We start from the raw sequence: 12203 nt of genomic DNA, 5'->3' as shown, positions 1-12203 counted from the left end.
TGAGCGTACAAATATGCTTTTGTCAGCATTTAAGGGTTACGAAGTCGCTCACGAATTACTTTTCATAAATTCGGCCCAATTAATGCAGTGCAAGTGACTGGGAGTGAGAATCTCTTGACACTTCCACAAAATTCCACTCCTGACGCCAGTTGTCGACTCAGCCACTCCTGCTAACGCAGACTCTAAGCCGGCAGTCAAGTACCTCCCTGAATGGCCAAACAATATTTACACGTTTCTGTGAGCAGATATTTCCTCTCCATGCTCTAATAACGGGAGTCATTGTTCCAATTTGATATTCTCCCGAGGCCATCCAATTGTACTGAGCCAGGTGGTTTTTCCTGTGAGGTGAAAGGTAGGAACACACTTCTTGTAGTTAAGATTGATTTATTTACAAAAACAATATGGCAGGGAAGACAGAGATGCTAATATTAAATAACCGGACAGACCAGGTGCTCAAAAGACAAATTAATAAGGGATTGAACGTCTTTATACAGCGATTAATTAAAATGAACGCCCCACCCCTAATGGCGCCAATATACTGACTTGCACAAACAATGGGAACGAGTGAGGATTTGAGAAATAACAACGGAGAGCTGATCTCTCTGGTGCCTATCACATCCCACTCTGTATCTTGCGGTCAGGCATCTCCACGCTGCTCCGATAACAGTAGGCCGGATGGGTGAGCAAAGGCCTGAAGGTGCTGAATGGCGAGTCAAGCTGAGGAGAGAGACAGACACGGATGACGGACATGGACGACGGACACGGACAACAGACACGGAGATGGACACGGACAAAGTCCAGAGCCAAGAGAGTGTTTGCATGTGTGCACACAGCTTGTGTCCCTTTCAGGAACCACCTTCCATCAAGCATATGGTCCTTCATTTGGCTGCCCGACCACCTGAGGCGGCCCCTTAAAGCTCACTGCTCACATCCAGGGCCTTACTGCAGCGTATTGTATTACACCTGAAAGCACACAGTCCTCTGTAAGGTGGCCAGCTGACAGGCAAAGAGACGGGAGGGAGGGGAGGGGGCAGGGAGGCAGGATTCCAAAAGTCGTCCTCGCGGCACTTTTTTTATCCCCTTTTCACTCACCAAGTCTTTCACCTGGTCTCACCTGCAGACAGGAGGGTTTTCAACCCCCTCTCCTCACCCCTGCTCCCCATACACGTCCACGTAACAATATATTGCTAAGCAAAAATAAATAGATAAAATGACTTTACCAATTTGTAGAAAGTCAAGACTATCCGACCTATAGATTAATAGGATATCGGTATTCATTGCTATCCCCAACCACCTTTCTCCACCACACCATTTCCTCTCCATTCAACTTCCCATATTCCCAGTTCTCCTGGGCAGAATAGATGAATATCCCAGTCATATTCTACAATACTAGAGTAGCTGGGCTGAATTTGTTACTCGGATGTTTGCGAAGTAAAGAGGTTCTTGGTGTTATGTGAGTTACACCCAAACCTTACAAAGGTCTCAATGTTGGTATGGTGTATAGATCTGGATGTCTACTTACCAGAGTACTCACCTTTCCCTGGCAGGACTTTAGCTATTGGGTGACAGGCTGGACTGACTGGAACCTGGCTCTGGACATGAAAGGTGGGCCTAACTGGGCCCAGAACTTCGTGGATAGCCCCATCATTGTAGATGCGAGCAAAGACACCTTCTACAAACAGCCAATGTTCTACCACCTTGCTCACTTCAGGTGACACCTGTGTTAGACACCTGCAGCTGCACCCAAACTGTATAAATCTCCTGTAAATTTTATCTGGTATGACATTGTCATTCAACAGAAACTTATCTTCCCAATAAAGTTCCCAGAATATGAGGTTCTTGGTTTGCACACTGTTTGCAACCATCTTGGGAATTTCTAGAATGCTTTACACAGTTGTTGTTTATTATGATTAATCTACAGACTTGGCATTTAATATGGAATATTTTTTTTATGGGGGTGAACTTACTTTTCAAGATGTCTTCGAACCAAAAGTTCATTGGAATTATGTTGAAATTATTCTAGATTTTGTTAATGTGACCTTTAAAAGAAACAAAAACCACATTTGACATTTCTAAACAAATAAATTGATCCTTGAAAGTGATGTAAACTGATATCGAACTCAACTCATGGACAGTACTGTGTTAAACCTCTGTACGTTTTCCAGAAGTATCTCTTTATTTTGCACATTAGCCAAATTTTTTTTTAACAAAAACAAAAGTTAAATTACGACTGGGATTACGGACAGTAAAATTACAGTTCAGTACTTCGCATAACCCCCATGAGCATTCAGGAGAGCACGTACATGTTGAGGCATGCTGTTCACGAGATTTGCCAAGGTTTGGACAGGAATCGCTTGCCATGCAGTGACGATAGTCTGCTGCAATTCACGCACAGAGGCAGGCTGCTGGTCCAAGTTGTCGATTTGACGCATTAATTCTGCCCACAAGTTCTCTATCGGATTCATATCCGGGGACATGGCAGGCCACTCCATATGCTCTACACCACGGTCAGCAAGAAAGTGTTGGATCATGCGAGCACAATGAGGCCGTGCATTGTCATCTTGGAAGACAAAGTTTCCTCGAAAGGCTGCACGAGCAAATGGAAGCAATGTTTCTTCCAGAATGGCCCTGTACTTGAACTGGTTCAGGTTTCCATTCAGAATAACCAGGTCAGTATTGCCCCCTGCATGAAAAGCAGCCCAAACGGTCACCCCACCACCTCCAGCTTGGACTCTTGGCACTATACAATCTTTGTTGTAGGCTTCATGCACTTGTCTGCGCACTCGGACGCGGCCATCTTGACGATAGACCAGAAATCTAGACTCGTCACTGAAGATCACGTGATTCCAGTGTCCTGGCTGCCATTGACGGTGCTCTCTGGCCCACTGCAATCGGCGCTGGTGGTGTTGTCTGGTCAGGCGTGGCTTTCTCAGGGGACGCCTGGCACGATAGCCTGCTTGAACCAGTCGTTGGTTGACTAGCCTTCTGGATACAGGCACATTTGTCAGTTGCTGCCACTCAGCCCTAAGCCGATTAGCTGACTTGGTACGGCCATTGCGGACTAACCGGTGCAGCTGGCAATCATCCCTCCTTGTGGTTCTGTGGGGACGTACTGGCCTCGGTATTGGAGTAGGGACACCCCTCTGAGCATTTCGTTTCAGGATCTTTGTCACCTGACCTTGAGTGATGCCATACTGCCGAGCAATAGCACGCTGTTTCATGCCGTAATTTTGTAAAGCCACCACTCCATGACAAACAGCATTGTCGAGTTGACGGACCACCTCCAGAGGAAGCGGCAATAACTTTTGGAGATGTGCAGCAGTTGTTTTCCACTAATACAGAACGCAACAACCCTTGTATACCCGACTGTGAAGCCAATCATCAAATGCACCTGTCCATACATTTTGCCATGCCACCTGTGATATAATCCTGTTGTTGACTTCTTGCTGCGACAGACAATCAGTGACATGGTTCTTTTAACAAATAAATCACCAAAGTGTAAAAGAAACTCACCAGATTGATATACTGAGTTAAGAAAGTAAACCCAAGTCAAGAAAAAAAAAAATTCCATATTAAATGCCTAATCTGTATAATAGTAAAACACTGTGTTTGCGTGCGTGCGCTTCCTCCAAAAGCATGAAACCTAGCAGCCCCAAACTTTGCATGCGTACTTCTCAAACTTCAAGAGAGTGCACGAATGAAAACCGGGTGTTTGGGTGTGTTTAAACACTCTTTTTGAAGATAATTTAGGGAGTGCACATCACAAATGAAAACCAGAATAAGCCTTACCAAAATGGCGGTGCGCCATCTTGGTCAACCCTCTGTCACATCGCTGCATTCTTAAGCTGCCATTTTGTTTCGGCCTATTTAAGTGCACCTCACATGAAAAGACAATCTACTGTCACGGAATGATTAAAGCATATAATCGAAATCTGGATTCGGATTTGAGTGATATTCTTCAATGTTTGTTATACAGGCTGTTTGAAAATGACGGGTAGTTTGCTATCCTGTTTGAACGTGATGTCAAAAGATGACCGGAGACAGTTACAGATTTCTAATTAATTTGATCCTTTGTTAATTATTTTGTTGCTTTGTTCCTGTTGTTAAATTTGCTAAACCCTCATATTATATGACGCTGCCTTCCCTTCTCTGCTCGCGCTGCCTTCCCTGGCCCTCACGCTGCCTCCGCCTCCTCTCACGCTGCCTTCCCCTCCCCTCACGCTGCCTTCCATTCCTCTCCCCCCACACTGCCTTCTCCTCCCCCCATTCTGCCTTCCATTTCCTCCCCTCATGCTGCCTTCCATTCCCTTCCTCTCACACTGCCTTCCCCTCCCCTCATGCTGATGTCCCCACTCATGCTGACTTCCCCTCTCATGCTGCCTTCCTCTCATGCTGCCTTCCTCTCCTCATGCTGCCTTCCTCTCCTCATGCTGCCTTCCTCTCCTCATGCTGCCTTCCCCTCTCCACATGCTGCCTTCCCCTCTCCTGTCCTCACGCGGCCTTCCCGTCCCCTCTCCTCACGCGGCCTTCCCCTCCCCTCACCTCACGTGGCCTTCACCCCTCCCCTCTCCTCACGCTGCCTTCCCCTCCCCTCACGCTGCCTTTCCCTCTCCTCTCCTCCCCTCACCCTCCTCACCCTCCTCACTCTCCTCACCCTCCCCTGCCATTCATCTCCCCCTCCCTATTCTCCAACCCTCCCCTGCCCTGCTCCCACCCCTCCCCTCTCTCTTCCTCTTTGACTCCCCTTTGCCTCATCCATGTCTCCCCCTCCCTTCCTTCCACTCCTCTCCCTCCTCCTCTGCCTACCCCACTCCACTCTTCCCCCTTCCTCTCCCAACCCTACTCTTCCCCCTTCCCCTCCCACCCCTACTCTTCCCCCTTCCCTCCCACCCCTACTCTTCCCCCTTCCCTCCCACCCCTACTCTTTCCCCTTCCCCTCCCACCCCTAATCTTCCCCCTTCCCCTCCCACCCCTATGCTTCCCCCTTCCCCTCCCACCCCTACTCTTCCCCCTTCCCCTCCCACCCCTACTCTTCCCCCTTCCCTCCCACCCCTACTCTTCCCCCTTCCCTTCCCACCCCTACTCTTCCCCCTTCCCCTCCCACCCCTAATCTTCCCCCTTCCCTTCCCACTCCTATGCTTCCCCCTTCCCCTCCCACCCCTACTCTTTTTTTTTTTCTTTTTTTTTGTATACAAGATCGAGGCTCGTGAAAGAGCGAACATTAATCACACAGAAAGACAAACCGACACATAAAACATATAACATCGGGAGCGGCAGACAAGATGGGGAGAGAGGGGGAAAGACACAAACACAACATTTGAGAGCAGGGACCGAGAGACATGGAGACATCGAGAGATCTGAGAGAGGGCGAGGGCTTTGGGGGGGGGGCATGGGAAGGGGGGGGGGGGTGGGAGAGGTATAAAACATATGGACACTGCCAGGACTTCCAGGAAAGAAGTTGGAATTTCAAACAAGGTGGATCTGGGGTGAATTAGCGGGGGTAGAAAAGATCAAGGTTTTGGATGGGGGAAGATAAGAGATGGTGGTGAACAGCTGTTTTAAAGACCTGGAGGGAGGAGTGGGATTGAAGGGAGTGAGGGAGTTTGTTCCAGAGGTGGGAGAAAAGAGGAATGAAAGAGTGAAGGTGAGCAGAGAGCCGAGATTTCGGCAGTTTAACCATCAGAGGGTTGTTGGCAGATCTTGTGCGACCTGTAGGAATATTTGGGGGACAGAGCACACAGAGAGCTGGGGGTGCAAGGCCAGAGAGGAGTCGGTAGAAGACAGAAAGACCACCTACCTGCCTGCGGTGAGTGAGTGAAAGGCCCTCAGAGATAGCTTCATCGCGGGAGATTCCAATAATTCTGAAAGCTTTGGTTTCAACAGCGTGAAACGTGTGAGGCAGGAGCGTGTGAGGCAGGAGCACCGGCCCATAGGGGAGAACAGTATTCCATTGAGCTGCGGATGAAAGCCTTGTATGTGGTGAGGAGCTCAGGTGTGCCGAGGAAGGACTTCGCACGACGGAGGATGCCCAGTCGGCGACTGGCTTTGGAGGCCAGCTTGGAAATGTGGTTTTCCCCAGAAAGATCATGGCAGATAGTGAGACCCAAAAGCTTGAGCGACAGAACTTCTTGGAGAGGATTGTTGAGAAAGTAGATGGGAGGGTTGTCCAGTCGATCTTTTCGGAGAGACATTGTAAGAGTGTGAGATTTGTCAGGATTGAAAGACATGTTCCACTTGTTTGACCAGTCTGTGATTTTGTCCAAGTCTTCAGAGAGTGAGGAGGCTGCAGACTGCCGATCTGAGGGAAGGGGAATGGAGCAGCAGAGAGTGGAGTCATCAGCAAAGAGATAGAGAGGATTTTCAAGAGAGTCAGAGAGATCATTGATGAAGACCAGAAAAAGCACAGGGCCCAGAACACTGCCTTGGGGAACTCCAGCCTGAACAGGAAGAGGAGATGAGAGAAACCCATTCAGGGCCACACGTTGACGACGACTAGAGAGGAAGTCCGCCAGCCATGCGTGGAGATTTCCATGGATACCAAAGGAGGAGAGTTTGGTGAGCAGAGTGGGGTGCCAGACCGTATCGAAGGCACGTGATATGTCGAGGGAGACAGCTCTAATTTCCTGTTTGGCATTGAGGACCTCCATCCATTGTTGAGACAGCAGAAGCAGCATGTCCAGAGTAGAGTGACCTGGTGTGAAACCAAATTGATGATCAGAGATCAAGCCATTGGAGAAGAGGAAAGATTTCATATCCGAAGCAATGATGGATTCCATGACTTTGCTGATAATTGGGAGAAGTCTGATTGGTCTGTAGTTGCTAGGATCTGTTTTTGCACCTTTTTTGTACAAAGCGGTGATGTTGGCTGATTTCCAAGCAGATGGCAGTTGACCTTGAGCAAAAGAGAGGGTGAAGAGAACAGAGAGAGGGTGAGATAGAGCGGCAGAGCAGGATTTTAGGACCCGTGGGCTGATGCCGTCAGGTCCAGTTGCAGAATCAGAGTCGAGGGTTGACAGAAACTTTTCCACCTTGTCAGGAGGAAAGGACACGGAGTCCAGGAGCAGCTGGGTACGACTGGGTATGGTGGGTACAGAGAGGGATGGGTTTGCGACACAAGATTTAGAGGCAAACACAGAGTTGAGGCATTCAGCTTTACCCCTTCCCCTCCCACCCCTACTCTTCCCCCTTCCCCTCCCACCCCTACTCTTCCCCCTTCCCCTCCCACCCCTACTCTTCCCCCTTCCCCTCCCACCCCTACTCTTGCCCCCACCCCCACCCCTCACCTTCCCTTATCCTTCCTCCTCCCCCTCCTCACTCCCCTCTCTCTCTCCTCCTCCTCCTCTGTTCCCACCCCCCTCCTCACCCTCCTCTGTTCCCACCCCCCCTCCTCACCCCTGGAGCTGGAGGATATGTTATTTATCAATTTGGCATGAGGGCAGTTTACATTGAATGTAGCTCTACTTGTTTCATAATTTATTTCCCCTAATGGAAGTGGCAGATGATCTGCAAATATGTTCTTCATGATCTGTTTAGCCTTTCCAAGTCATTCGAAGTGGAAAGTGCACTCAAACCTCAGGTCCTTGAGGTTGAAAGGTTTTGTTGTGAAATTTAATATTTTTGTTGCCGTATAATGTCGTAAATGGCTTTTTATTTTTGCAAAGATCGCATCACCTTTATGCAGTTACTAGCTGGGGTACCCCGTGTTGTTTGGGGGGTGGGGGGAGGGGGAATGAGAAAGGGGGCAGGCAAATCAGGGGAGGAGCAGGAGAATCGACAGGGTGGAGGGGGTGAGGGGAGGCATCAGAGCTGGCGGACTTGGGGGTGGGGGGAGGGAGGATTGGCCCTGTAGTTTGGGCATGATTTGTGTTACACACACATATATATATATATATATATATATATATATATAATATATATATATACACACACACACACACACACACGCCAATTCGGACCCAGGCTAGACCAGTGAGTGTGCGTACCCCTCGGCCATCCTGCCAAGCCCTATTACTCGGTAACAGGTGAATTCCAACCAAACATTGCTTTTGCACCCAGTTACATTATTTGTTTTCATTCCTGTTAGTCATACAAATAATCTCATCTGGAATGGTTCGTCTCTTCTAAATTAATGGGCAAAAACAAATAAGCAAATCATGTACTTGAATGTCGGGTCTTCACTTTGCCCAGAAAAACAATGGTCATAAAATAAAGATGGTTGGTTGTTAAGATTGTTCAATCTTGGGTTGGCGTTTTATCCCATCTGAATACTTGGTTCATCATGCTTCGATAGCCCAGGTTCGAATCCCACATATGAAATCAAACTCTTGAGTGGGTAAGCGAAGCCCCTTAGTCTAAGGGTCTTTGGAGGAGGAGGCCCTGATGTTTAATCGGAAATTGTACATTCTTGATGCTGAATATCTTTCCTTCCTCAACCCTCTCGCTTTCTGAGGGCCATTTGTTCATCTTCCTTCATGGAATTCTCATACATCCGAGTCTTCCTCAAGAGTTTTGGTGGAAAAGGCTTTGGCTGCTGCATCCACCTCCAGGCGTCTGCCAAGGTGGCTTCTCACCCGCAGGGCCTTGCTCCCTGCTCCGTTTCAAGATGGAATCTTGGACGGGCGTAATTGTTTTGGCAAAGGAATGCCTGTCGGAATATAATTTGGCCATTCAGCTGCCACCGTTTGCTTTGGCTCCATCTTGCCACGGTTGGTCTCAACACGAGTAGCATGACCGTGGCCTGTGTTGATTCAATATGAGTAACCTTGCGTTTCAAGTCATCGGAATCCGTTCGCTTTGTGAAACGATGCTTTCTCTATAATCATTTGAGACAAGAAATTAGACTTTTTTTTGCAGTTGCCGGGAAAAGGTGTTTTTGTTCCGATCCTGAATGCATAACCATTCATAAGTTTCGAATAATATGATCATAAAGGAATGATGTTGTGTTTGATTGTCATTGTTGGATACCAGCTGCCATTTTTCAGGGCGATATCCTGTTTATTTGCGATGCAGTTACCAGACGATTCCTGCTCTATTTAGGGTTTTTTACAATAACTTTTGATGTTTTCTTTGCTTTTTTTGCAGCAAATTCATCCCGGAGGGCTCGCGGCGTGTCGACCTGAGATCCAGCAGCGACTCGGTGCTGCAAGTCCTTGCTTTTGTGCGGAGCGATGACTTGGCCGTGATTGTTATTCTTAACCGGTAAGTGTCGTGCATGTGTCCAAATAATCCAAAGAAAATGCGGAGAGCGTGAGCATAGTGAGAGGAAGGTCCCCAGACAACTACAAGGAGGAGGAATTGGGGGACAGGATGTGAAGAGTTTAATTGTAAATAACGTTTTTTTTGAAAAATCCACTGAACACCTGAAAATTTAAAAGTATATATTTTCGTGGTAGACGTGGTAGAGTGGCAACCACCTGCTGGCAGATGGTACGTGAACTTTCGAGCATGATAGATTCGTTAAGTTGACACATTCTATTAAGCCCCTTCTCCATCCTTCCTCAACTTCTTCGATCACAATGTACACTTACTATGTGCAGCACCTTTGAGGTAGTGCGTTGCATTACTGATCACCCAAGGACGTGAACAGGTGAGGCTGAGGTTAGAATAGGACAGTCACATGCTCTCCAGCTTAAAATATGCAGCCAATTGTCTTGCATACTATGGACTTCATCTCCTCAATGAGGATATCTGTTGCACGACCTTTTATGATGACCATGATCCTGTTGCTCTCACCAACCAATCACAAGGAAGTGCTTCACATTAACCACCTAGTGGAGAATTGCGGTGCATGGTCAGATCAACCCGGAATATCGCTATAAACAGCGTGTCGTGACTTCGTGCCTCCTTTTTCCGGTGTAATGCATGGGTAGCAGCTCCTTCACATTGCGACCAATGGTAAAAGCCTTTGCTTGACCAACTCTTTCCAGAATGTCACAGGTGTTGTTGGCAGCAGTATTTCTTGTTCCCAGCTGCTCTTGAGGGTTCCTGACAAATTTTTCTGTTAGAAACCATTAGTTTTGTCCAGGCCGGTGCTTATGGTGGCGTAACTTGCAGGAGGCTGATGAATGTTCAGATCTACGAAGCACTACCTCTTCCACCAGTTAACGCACGTAGTGAGTCGAGCGGAGTTTGAAATACCAGTCCAGCTGAGCTCTTTACCTTGTTTTGCTTGCAGAAGTTCAGATCCCGTTTCTTTCACACTGTATGACCCAGAGGTGGGACACGCACGGCTCACTGCAGCATCGCACTCCATCCAGACTCTACTTTGGGAACATAAGAACGCATGGGAATAGAGGAAGCAAGGCCCAAACAGTGCTGGAGAGGTGAAGAGAAGTTGCTTTTGCATGTGAACATATTTTCCTATTAATTGTGTGTAACTATGTATGTGATGACGTCCCTCACTGGTGGCCAAAAGTGTCAAGAAACGAAAAAGATGAAGCTAAATTTGTCATGGTAATAATGATCGTCATGGTACTTCACATGTTTAAAAGAAACATGTGCAAGAAATTCAAAGTTTTGGGGCTGAAATCCATCTTTAGTTTATTTACTTTCCAATGGAGACGCTGACGACATGTTTGGCCCTTTGTGGCTCAACGAGTCCGCTTGCGCTATGTTCTGGAGATGATTTTCAATATCTTAAATGTCACATCCATTGCTCCAAATGGAAAGTATTCAATGAAATCAAAACTTTCCAAAATCTGAGCCATAGTTGTGCTGTGGGGCATTTGAGGGAAGATGGTGGGTGGTGCGAAGATGCAGTTTGCAGCTTTTGTCATTGTTAACTTCTCAGGATTTAAATTGTTTGTTCACTTTATACGAGAAAATGATTCTTCAATTTCCGGCCATGAAGTGGCGGCCATAGGAACTCTGCACCTTGCCCCACACATTGTGGTGGACTTCCTGAGGATTCGGTGTGCACTCAAGGACACACCATAAATACGGGTCAGTCGTAAGGTAACCATAGGATTTAAAATGAATGTAGCTGTAGCTAATCGTGTGAACGTAATGTAGGGGCAATCTATCACATAGGCAGCTGTGGGAGGGAGAGGTCGAGAGAGGAAGGGGTGGGAATGGTGGAATAAATATATATATATTTAATGTTGAAGGCTCCAGTCGCACGTACGAAATAAAGAAATAACTAAATTGCCCGTAAAAGAGATTATTTCGTAACGATTGCCAAAATGTGTTTTTGATTTTTTTTAAATCTTGCTAATCCCGTTTTGTTTCATCCACGTACATCTTGCTTTCAGCAGCGGAGGAGAAGCCAAATAGCTCGGAACCTTTGAATGCAATCCCTTGTATTTTTTTTAATGAACCAAATTAATGTTTGTGAAGGAATTTCGCAATAATGTACTCAAACTTTCAAAATGGATTTTGACACTTCCAGAAACGGAAAAGTTCAAGTGATGAACAGTTCCGGCTTCCTTCGATACTCGGTAAACATCATCTTGGTATTTGTCATGTGCAGATGTTACGGTTATTTAAACGGCTTTTGCAAATCAGTTCAAATATCTATCTCTTGCACTAATGATTGTGTTTGTTTTTGCTTGGACAATCATGTTCACCCCCCCCCCCCCTCTCCAACCCCACTCCCCCATTTCCTTCTCCCCTTTATTGTTCCCCCTCTTCTTTCTACGCTTCTTTTCATTTTGTTATGTCCTGATCCATGTGATGTTCCAGCTATTCCATGAGCCTCGACCCTGCATACAAAAACAAGTTTGAAAAAAATTATATACAAAGGTCTTCCAACCAACAAAGGTCTTCTTCTTAGTCATCCCCAAGTTCAGCGGAAGTCTAAGACTCTTGGGGACGAATAAGAAGAAGACCTTTGTTGGTCGAAAGCTTGTCGAGAATAAAAGATCGACCGTCCTGAAGCTATGTCCTCGTCTTATTCAATCTCCCGATTATTTATTTAATACAAATGAGACGCCCTGCTCGAACTGTGGAGTTTCTACTATTTCTCACAGATATATATATATATATATATATATATATATATATATATATATATATATATATATATATATATATATATATATATATATATATATATATATATATATATATATATATATATATACATATATATATATATACACATATATATATATATATATATATACACATATATATATATATATATATACACATATATATACATATATATATATATATATATATATACAGTCACGTGAAAAAGTAAG

At 46.2% G+C, this 12203-nt stretch overlaps 1 protein-coding gene across 2 annotated transcripts in view; it reads left to right on the top strand.

The window, feature by feature from the left end:
* GBA1 (glucosylceramidase beta 1) overlaps window positions 1-11877 on the top strand; it is a 95154-nt gene extending 83277 nt beyond the window's left edge. Inside the window, exons 8-10 of one of the 2 annotated variants that reach the window (XM_068108609.2) lie at window positions 1548-1711; window positions 9082-9198; window positions 10175-11877. In XM_068108609.2, coding sequence (XP_067964710.2) covers window positions 1548-1711; window positions 9082-9198; window positions 10175-10292 — 399 coding nt within the window. In that variant the 3' untranslated portion in view covers window positions 10293-11877. The remainder of the gene's footprint in view (window positions 1-1547; window positions 1712-9081; window positions 9199-10174) is intronic. The other variant, XM_068108610.2, reaches the window with a different exon arrangement.
* The last annotated feature ends 326 nt before the right edge of the window (window positions 11878-12203 follow it).

The sequence above is a fragment of the Myxine glutinosa genome, chromosome 2, assembly GCF_964187855.1.
Source record: "Myxine glutinosa chromosome 2, kmMyxGlut1.1, whole genome shotgun sequence".
NCBI lineage: Eukaryota > Metazoa > Chordata > Myxini > Myxiniformes > Myxinidae > Myxine > Myxine glutinosa.
The sequence above is the reverse complement of the archived record's forward strand: the minus strand, read 5'-3'. Positions and strand labels throughout refer to the sequence as shown.